Below are 9,939 nucleotides of genomic sequence, written 5' to 3' on the forward strand. Positions count from 1 at the left end.
AAGGCTGGATTTTTTTTTCCCCGAAAGCAGCTCGGCAGCAGGAGCTCAGCCTGCAACGAGAGCGTGCAGCAGCCACGGCACCTGGGCAGGAGGTTATTTTTAAACCTGATTCTTAACTACATCTGATGCTCGTGATTAAATAAAGCACTAAACTCTCCGTAGGGTTCTGCGTAGCGAGTTCAGAGCTGCCCAGTTCTCTGCGGTGTCTCTCCCACTGCCATCTGCCGGTCACCAGTTAGCAGGGCTAGCGGTGGCCGTGACCTAAAAAAACCCCGCAGGCAGCTGGTTTCCTGCAAGAGAGCTGGTGAGCTGGGCTCCTGCAGCAGGATTTCAGGGAGAAAGGAAACGCAGAGCCACAGGGCAGCCTCGCCAGGCAAAGCAGGGGCAGAAGGACGGGGGGCAAAGCAAAAAGCCGAGGTCTGATCCCAGCATCGCTCCCGCGCTGCGAGGTTGCGCCTCGCAAGGCCCTTTCCCCGCGTGCTGCTCGTCGCCGGGTGATGCTCTGCAGTGGGAACGTTGCAGAAACACAGGATTTGGGGGCGCACGCTTGCGTTTAACGTCTCTTTGCTGCGAAGATGAAAATGTCTGTGTTTGGGGGTGGGGGAGGCTGGCCGCTGAGCCGCTCGAAACAGGGAACCAGAAGTGCTCCAGCCCCAGTTTTGATCTCCTTTTTTTTTGCTCCGAGCTCTCTTGCTCTTGCTTTCCTTGCCCAAAATTCCTGGTGGGGACGCATTTTTGCTACTCAGCTGGGCGCTTGGGAAATATTCCCTATGTCATCCTCAATCTCCTCCTGCTGCTGCTTTGACACAGGCTTAGAAACATTAAGTTGCAACCTTGCAAAAACTGGCACCCGGATGCTTTTGAAAAGCCAAAAACCCCTTCAGCTCCCCTGGAGCCGTGTTGCCTTTTAGCAATTCTACCTAAGCACGCGATCAAGAGCATTTGAGAGATACAATAAGCAGGTCCCCGGCTTCCAGATCCCCCAGCGAGACACTGCACGCCCCACAACCGACTTTCACAACAGGATTTATTCAGTGCATGCTCTGGGGATGCACAGGACACAGCATCATGGGGGAGGACACGAATATGAGCCTTCAGGTCATTCTCCACCTCACCTGTTTAAGAAGTCAAAGGATGCAACAATCAGAGAAGGGACAGTATCTCCTAGTCCCTTCCACCAGTCTGTAAAGCATATTTGCCATGCCATACTGGGAATCCTCAGGTGAAGGGAGCAGAGACGTGGGGGGATAAAACACACAGCGTCCCAGAGAAGGAAAGCAGTCCTGCAACAAGTCCTGGAACCACCGGTAACCTCCAACACCATTCACTTGGCTCTCTTGAGCTCAAATTGTACCAGCACACGTGATGACTTGTTTCTCCTGGACCAGGTTCCACCACACACAAAATATATGTCAACCGGGATCCGTATCTAAATTCAAATATGCTTAAGTTATGCAAAGAAGGAAGCCATGCAGAAGAAAGCTGTATGAAGGAGCCAGTAACTCCTTTTTAGTGCTGAAGATTTTTCTTCTGTGCGTGCACACGGGTGCAGGCACACGCGTAAAATAAACTCATGGCAACAGACTAACTGTGGAGTGGGTACATGCGGCACGGAGCAGGAGAGAGGAGGCGGCAAGGGTTGCAGAGGTGTGAGGAAGAGAAAAGAGTACATCTGGGTAGGCCTGGCCATAGCTGAACCAGAACCAGGAAGGAAACAGAAATCTCCTATGGAAAAAAAAAAAAAAAAAAAAAAGAAGCCACTCTTTTTGGACAAGAAGGGATGAGATGAGAGTTCTCAAAAATTTGAGACAGACAGATACATCAGGAGAGGAAAAGAGCATTTTGGTTGGAAACTTATTCTGATGAACACCAAACCCAACCACCATGTCTCAGCTACAGACAAACACCAGAACCAACGACCACGTCTCGTTACCACTCGGGTTTCCAAGTCATTCTGCTTTCCCTGGGAAGACGGTGTGACAGGGCCTGCCAGCCACACGGGTGGGTGGGATAGCTCATCATTTCCAGTTTGGAAACGGACCAGAAGCCCAGGCTGGCTGGGAAGAAAGGAGAAGCATCCAAGGTTTTCACCAGCATTATGGCAGACACCCTTCTGCCCTTGGGTCTCCTCAGGAAGGGGACCAAGTTCCCATGGGACTGCCAGCCACCCTTGGCTCATCGGGGCTGGAGCAGGTAAGGCAGCATAAGAAGAGAGACTGTCAACCTGAATCGTCCGTGGTGTCTCCCAAGCCTACTAGGGTTGTGGACCAACCAACGCTGAAGAAAGCCTTGGTGACCGGTGCAGGGACGGCTGAGAAGGACCATTCAAAGCAGAAGGCCCACCAGGATGATGCTGGGTAGGAGGAAGAGTGAAAGCCCCAAGCAGGTACTGGGGGCTCCAGCTGCGGGCTGGTCCATGATGGGCTGGTCTGAGTTTGTCTCCAGTTCTTCAGTGCCCAGGGCACCCGCTGGCAGAAGAGAAGAAAACGTGGAGTTAGAGGGGAAGATCTGGATGGAAGAGAAACTCCCGCTCACGCAGATCCATCAGTGACGTGCACCAAGGCGCCGCGAGGTGCGAGGCAGCAGTGCAGCCATCCAGCGAAGGCACGACGCAGCTGGTGGGTTAGTGGGGAGCAGGCTGTGAACACCACCATGCTTCACGAACGAGACAGCCAACCAGCCCCTTTCAGTGTTAGAGGAGAGGGAGGAAAAGGGTTGGTGCCACATACAAGAGGAGGATCCAGAGGACCAGTCTGCTACTGGTTCCTCCCAAGCGCTCTCCATGCTGCTTGGGGATCACTGAACACCTACGTGTCCATGCCAGGACAGACTCCACAATTACCTTACCTGAGAGGGAGGTCTGGAAAGCAGGGCTCTGCCCCTTTTTTTCTCTGGAAGATGATGTTAAGCGCAAGAAGGTAGGCTCTTCAGGGCTGAAACCCACTGACTTTGAGGGGGTTATGAGCTTAGCTTTATTGAAACCTAACTTGATCTCTGGAACAACTGGGCTGAGGGATGGAGGTGGACTGGAAAAGGCCAGTTTCTCTTTCCTGTCCTCTTTCACACTTTTATTTGTTTCTGGGACTGACTTGGGGCTGAAGGGTGTGCCCATGCTTTCTAATAAGGCTGGATCTTCTGTAGTTAAGGGGCTAACAGGCTCTCCAGTGTCTGCCTCTGCTTCTGGAGATACTTTATAATCCAGGTCTAATGTGGGCTCAAAGGAAGGAGTTAGCCCAGTTGCCTCAGTAGGACTGGGTCTTTCTGTTTCAGCGGGTTCTGGCTCTGTGGTTGTGGCAGTTTTTGGTTGTGTCTTTGCTGTTGTGGTAAGTACTGGTGCTGTAGTGGTGAGTTTTGGCTTTGCTGATGTTGTCGCAGCAGGTGTTGGCTTGGCTGTAGTGGTGGTAGATGTCGGTGTGGTGGGTGTTGGCTTGGCTGTTTCAGGTTTTGGCTTTGCCACAGTTGTGGTGGGTTTTGGTGTGGTGGGTACTGGCTTGGCCATAGTGGTGGGCGTGGTGGGTTTTGGTGTGGTGGTTGTGGTGGGTGTTGGCTTGGCTGGTGTGGTGGGTGTGGTGGGTTTTGGTGTGGTGGTTGTGGTGGGTGTTGGCTTGGCTGGTGTGGTGGGTTTTGTTGTGGTGTTTGTGGTGGGTTTTGGTGTGGTGGTTGTGGTGGGTGTTGGCTTGGCCGGTGTGGTGGGTTTTGGTGTGGTGTTTGTGGTGGGTTTTGGTGTGGTGGGTTCTGGCTTAGGGGTAGTGGTTGTGGTGGGTTTTGGTGTGGTGGGTTTTGGCTTAGGGGTAGTGGTTGTGGTGGGTTTTGGTGTGGTGGGTGTTGGCTTAGGGGTAGTGGTTGTGGTGGGTTTTGGCGTGGTGGTTGTGGTGGGTGTTGGCTTCGCTGGTGTGGTGGGTTTTGGTGTGGTGGGTGTTGGCTTAGGGGTAGTGGTTGTGGTGGTGGGTTTTGGCGTGGTGGTTGTGGTGGGTGTTGGCTTTGCTGGTGTGGTGGGTTTTGGTGTGGTGGGTGTTGGCTTAGGGGTAGTGGTTGTGGTGGTGGGTTTTGGCGTGGTGGTTGTTAGCATGGTGGGCTTTGGCTTGGCAGTAGTGGTGGTGTGTGCTGGCATGGTGGGTTTTGGCTTGGCCATGGCTGTGGTGGCTGCTGGTGTTGTGGGTTTTGGCTTGGCTGGAGTTGTTGGGAGTGTGGTGGCAGGTTTTGGCTTGGCTGTCGTTGTGAGGGGTCCTAGTGGGACAGGTTTTGGCTTGGCTGTGGTTGGGAGCATGGCTGTGGTTGTTGGCTTGGCTGTGGTTGGGAGTATGGCTGTGGGTGGTTTGGCTGTGGGTGGGAGCGTGGTTGTGGTGGGCACTAGTGAGGGTTCTGGTTTGGTTGTGGTGGGCACTGGTGTTGTGGGTGCTGGTTTGGCTGTAGTTGTGGTGGGCACTGGTGTTATGGGTGCTGGTTTGGCTGTGGTTGTGGTGGGCACTGGTGTTATGGGTGCTGGTTTGGCTGTGGTTGTGGTGGGCACTGGTGGTGTGGGTTCTGGTTCAGCTGTGGTTGTGGGTTTTGGCATGGCTGTGGTTGGGGTGGATGGGCTTGCCTTTGTTGTCACAGGGGCTGGAGTGGTCTCCTCTACAGTGGGTTCTGGTAAGAGACGAAAAGTGCCGTGGGTTAGGGCTGGGCTCAGCTGACCTCAACGGATCTCCTGCGCCGAGCAGGACCACCAGAAATCAGCCAGAGGGTGAAGCAGGAGCCGACCCCTCTCACGTCACTCTGGGCCATCCCCCAGTCTGGGGTTCCCAACCTGGAGACTTCTCATCTCCCTCACACAACTTCCTACCCCTTGGGATCGGGGCATCCCCGTGGGGCAACAGTTGCTGGCCAAGGGGGTACGAGGTCATTGTCTGATCCTCCGCATCTTGAGGCAGCTGACCTGTCCTGGGGGCTACCACCACGCCTGGTCCAGGGCTTCCTGATAGCTCCAGGAGGGTTCAGAGCCTGGACCCCAACCCAGGCATCTGAGTCCCAATAGCCTGTCAAGGGACGTGCGTCACTTCGCTTCACTTACCACACAAGGAGTTGACACAGACTCTGCCCTCGGGACACTGTGAGCATGAGGGTCCTTCCTTGTACGGCTTTCGGCCTTTCATGTTACCCCTGGAAGCAGAAGACACCAAAAAAGAGAAGGCATGAAGAGAGAGGGAAGCAGCCATCCCAAAGAGGGGGTCTGATTCAGCTGGGATATCCCAGCCAAGAAAAAACTCAGGATTAATGTAAAAAAAACAGGTCTTGGTCTCTTGCCACAGACTAGCAGTGCCGTTCACTCAACGGCCTGACCCCAAGGCTGCTAAAACCAAGGGAGGCAGCTCCATGGACCAGACCCTTCACCACCCCTGAGAACAGAGCAGCTGATGGGCGTTCGGACACGTGATTTTGTCTCCCTTCTGCTCAAGACCCTCAAGAAGATCTGCAGCAACCGGCCACCCTTGTTGGTCTCACCAGCTCCAACGAAGTGGTCCCCAAGGCTACTAGTCCCAGGGCTTTACAAGTGGGCACCCACCTCTCCTCCCACACCCAACACTTCTGGCTGGTGCAAACGTGCTTCTCCACCCCAGGCAACCGCTGCCGCCCGCAGGGAAGAACGAGGCCCAGAACAGGGACCTGCTGTTTGTACCCTCAGCTACTGCGACATCAGCCTTGGGCAGCTCTCAGGGGGGACACGTCCCTCCCCGGGTCTGTGCCAGGAGCTGAACCAGACCTCAGCAGTCGCAATCACAGGCCCGGCTCACCAGACAACCCTTCCTTCCTTTGTGACCAACCCACGATTACAAAGGCCTTTCTTGGAATCGCTTTGCTGTTATTTCTGATCAAGGCCAAACCCTCCTCTGCTACAGGTACCGAAGGAAGGACGTTTCCAGCGCAGAAACCCTGTCAAGATGCACCAAGCCACGCGAGGCACGGGACTTACGGTGGGTAATAGTTGCAAACAAGCAGGTACATGTCCTCTGTTTCAATTCCGTGGATCTTCTCACAAAACTTTGCCCCGCAGCCGATCTGATGCGTGCTTGCCCAGACCACCTAAGGCAAAGACCAGGGGTGAAGGTGAGGTGACCGGGGAAAGGCAGCTGCCCTGTTGGCAACTTATCCCCTGGCCTTGAAGGCTGCTCTGTCACACCGCCAATGTCCTCCCTCACCCCTTAGTGTGTGCCCCAGATTCCATACCCCCACGTTGCTTTAGCGTTCAGGATCCTGCCCCTTGCCCCTGTCTGGGCCACCTTCCCAACCCAAGGCTGCAGCCCACACATCCAAGTGCCACAGCTTTCCTCCCATATACTCTGTCCAGGTAGAGCATCACCATCTCTGCTTTGGTCCTGGAACTCTCCATACCTCCGTCCTCGTATTTACCACCACCATCTCTGCTCCTCCTTGCTCCCACCCAAGCTGTGAAGAACCACTCAGATCTCGTATCTCTGCCTAAGACAAGCTGGCACCCAGCTCTGCCGAACAGCCGCACACGGCTGCAGAGATTGTTTAACAAAGGTCTTCTCCAAAAGGCTGGTCATGGCTGGCCCCACGCCCAGGTCCCCCTGTATCATTGCGATTCCTGCCTGGTTCCCCCATCCCTTTGCAAAGACTTTGGGAGGAGCTGGGGCTCTGGTACAGCTCCTTTCCCAACAGCCCCAGCCCTCCAGCCCAGCAGCCTGGTACCTGGGTGTAGTGGCCACACATCTGCCCGGGGACACACGTGGAAGTTGTCAAGTTGTAGTATTTCTCCTCCCCGTTCCAGTCTTCCACGGCAAATTCTAGGTCCAGGGTTGGGGCCATAGCGAAGAGGTTTTCCCCCCGCCGGCCCCTCTCCTTGTTGTGGTCCCAGATGCACTTCTCTGCGTAGGCTTGAGCAAAGGCCTCCAGCTCCGTGTCCCAGCTCTGAAAGGAGCTTGGCATCAGCATATAGACACCAGGCTCTCTGACACACACAAGGACACGTACCAAGGACTCCTGGGCTCTCTGGTCACAATTTGTCCATTCATGAGTAAAATTCGAATCCCTACCCAGCAGAGTCCTGGGAGAGGGGAGCTCCACAGTGAGTCCCAGCAGAAACCAAACCTTGGCTTACAGGTCAAACAGGGGGAGGTCAGTGCATCAGCACAACTCTCACAGCCTTGCCTGGAGCACCTCTAACCTCATCATGGAGCAACCTCAACTGAGCGTGGAGAAACCACAAAGTCGGATGGAGGAAGGGAGGAAACTCACCCCAGGTCACGTAGGAAGGGGCTTGGGGACATCCCTCTTTGACCGGAGTGGGGGTGGGAGGAGAGCGGGACACATCTCCCCTGGCAGCTGCACAGAGCCTGGGAGCACACGCTCCTGGGAAACATCATCTGTTCGCCTGGATCCGAGACGCGGCCGGTCGGCTGCCTGCCAAGAGCCCCCTCCGGAGTGGCAGCAGCCCCACCGCCAGCTGAGCCCACTGGCTCCCAGTCCCTCACTGGCCACATTGATATGCAGGAGGAGGAGCAGGAGAGGCTTTCTCGCCTGTGAGGAACCCTGTGCCGCAGCTGTTTGGACCGTCCTTGCGCCATTTGATGGCTTTGCTTCTGCAGCGGGCTGGAAGGCAGCCCAGCAAACGGCGGGTCCTAAGGAGGGACCTTCCCAGCCGGAGCCAGGGGGACCGAGCATGGCACGTCACCATCGGGGTGTCGAGGGGATGTGGACGGGTCCCTGAGCACCAGAGCTAAGGGACTGGGGGGGAAGGACACTGGAATATCTGGATGGGGGCACAGAGCGTTGGTTGACCTCCCACTGCGGCCCTGAGCCAGGCTGAGAGCGACGGCTGGAAACCCAGTTTGGGGAGCGCCCGCTCCTCCGCTTCTGGCACTGAGCTGGGCTCCACAAACAGGGACTCGCACCTGCAGGATTTGCCTCATTAAACAAGAAAAGTGGCTTTAGGCTATGGATCCCCCCCCCCCTCCCCCCAACGCCTAACTATTTCCACAGCAACCAGCTCCACGTCCCAAACAAGCGTGGGGGTGACCTCAGCCGGGCACGGTGCCACGGCAGCAGGTGAACTCGGAGATGAAGACAGCCCAAGCGAATGTCCTGGGAGAGAGGCAAGGACAGCACTCTCATGGAAAACCTCCACCAAAAAAGGGTCAGGGCTGCTGGAAGCTAAACATTTGTTGTGCTTCAAAACAGAAAAAGAAAAAAAGCCTTTGGCTCTGGACTGCGAGTGGGTCTTGTATGTTTAAGCAGAAACAAAGCAACCCTGCGAAGGGGAGGATCTCAAAGCACACGATCTGCGATCAAAGCTTCAGCTGGGAGCAGCAGCCACTGGCTCAGAATTGCCACTGACTTCAGGACCCCGAGAGATTGTTTCCTTCAGGCTTTTTCTAAGACTTTGGCTCCAAAGCCCTTATATTCTGAGTTTTCTGTGCCTTACTCTGGTGGGCGTCTGTGGGATCACGGTGCTTAGGATTCTGGCTCTGTCCCCTTTGAGCCTGAAGTCACTAGTCAGACCTCCTATGCCTGAATATGGCTTTTGGCTTAATTTGCTCGGGAAGTTCCCATTTACCAGCCCACAAAGGTTTAATTCAGCCTGGGCAGCTTTTGGGCCAGACAGAGAGGTCTCCTCCAAGCACGCTGTGACCGAAAGAGCAAAGCACTCCAACTAGCCACGACAGACAGTTGTCCTCCTCCTCCTCCACGCGTTTCGCAAACAGCGAGACAAATCACACGTGGTGTAAGATCAAACACGATAGCCACGTTTAAATCCAATCAAGGGTCTGAATAAGACAAAAAGCAGCACCAGCTCGAGAGCTCGGCTTTGCCCCCGCTGCAGCCACACGTGATGGTGGGCACCTGAGCCGGCTTCCCCAAGCAAAACGGGGGATCCCTCACTTCCAAAACAGCCACGCACAAGTCGTGGTGGGGCTTAGGAGAGTGATGGAAAGCTCAAAGAACTGAATGACCTAGTTGTCACATCTGAAGTTGATGTTCCCTCGATAGAGAAAAGCCTATTCGCCTGCAAAGGCAAATAAGATGCACCAGGCAATGCCCCACACAGCACTGGGGCATCTGCTCATGCCGACATCTCACCTGCCTTTGCTCCCCATCGCAAGGCGCTCCAGTGGGCGCTCACATGAGTGAGAGCTGCACCGCTCTCAAGCAGAGCATCAGGAGGCTCAGATCAAACTTGGGAACTTCCAGAAATGATCAGAGACAACTCCATAGGTGAAAGGAAACTCATCTCTTTGGAGGCAATTTAGGGAAGGCCTCCATTGGTACCTAGTTGTAACCCTACACAAGAATTGCTCTGCCTCCCCTAAAGAAAACCTCGATCCCTCCTAGCATGAAGATCAAGGCTTGCACTACACAAACACCCTCTGACACTCTGCTGCAATAAAAGCCACTTACCATCTTCAGCATATCCATAGCAGGAGGAGAGACCTGGGAGCGGTATTTATTATGCCCATCCAAGATGATCTTCTTTTCTTCATCACTCAGGGACCAGCTCAGCTCCAGCGCCGTGAGCAAGAGGAAAACAGGAGGAAGACCTGAGCTCAGCATCGTGCAGCCAGCTTCTGCTCTTAGCAGCTCACGGCTCTGGCAGGCAGATTTAAAGCACCTCCCAAAAGCAAGGAACACCCAACAGCTTGAAGATTGGGGAGGAAATGTATTTCTTTATTAGAGGAGCGTTTCGGAGCCACGCGGTACACACCCAGCTCACATATCGGCCTTGATGGAGAAGCAGCAGCGCGGCTGGTGCCAATGAACGCGCAGGGTCCGCTCCCCGAGACAGACCCTGCGCCTGGACCGTAATCCCTGGATTGGCATTTTCATCCGAGCCTCTGCTGCTCCAAACCTCAGGCATCCCCTTTGCCCTCAGTTACGGGCCCTCTCTCCTACCTCCTGTCCCTTTTCTCCTAAACCAGCACAATAATCCCTGAGCAACCGGCA

General features: G+C 54.9%; 1 protein-coding gene across 1 annotated transcript; it reads right to left on the minus strand.

The window, feature by feature from the left end:
* Positions 1-2,325: 2,325 nt before the first annotated feature.
* Positions 2,326-9,549, minus strand: PI16 (peptidase inhibitor 16). Its single transcript, XM_086476513.1, has 5 exons — positions 9,397-9,549; positions 6,691-6,909; positions 5,951-6,060; positions 5,051-5,139; positions 2,326-2,468 (listed from the first exon to the last, which is right to left on the minus strand). Exons 1-5 carry the CDS (start codon positions 9,547-9,549, stop codon positions 2,326-2,328), a joined length of 714 nt encoding a protein of 237 aa, XP_086332639.1.
* Positions 9,550-9,939: the final 390 nt, after the last annotated feature.

Source organism: Leptosomus discolor, chromosome 21 (assembly GCF_034619465.1).
Source record: "Leptosomus discolor isolate bLepDis1 chromosome 21, bLepDis1.hap2, whole genome shotgun sequence".
In the NCBI taxonomy this organism is placed as follows: domain Eukaryota; kingdom Metazoa; phylum Chordata; class Aves; order Leptosomiformes; family Leptosomidae; genus Leptosomus; species Leptosomus discolor.

Coding starts and splice junctions, on each gene's coding strand:
- PI16 (XM_086476513.1), bottom strand. CDS start 9,549: ATGCTGAGCTCAGGTCTTCCTCCTGTTTTCCTCTTGCTCACGGCGCTG. Junction 6,910..9,396: donor CTATGGATATGCTGAAGATG/GTAAGTGGCTTT, acceptor AGCTCCTTTCAG/AGCTGGGACACGGAGCTGGA. Junction 5,140..5,950: donor GTTTGCAACTATTACCCACC/GTAAGTCCCGTG, acceptor TTCTGCTTCCAG/GGGTAACATGAAAGGCCGAA.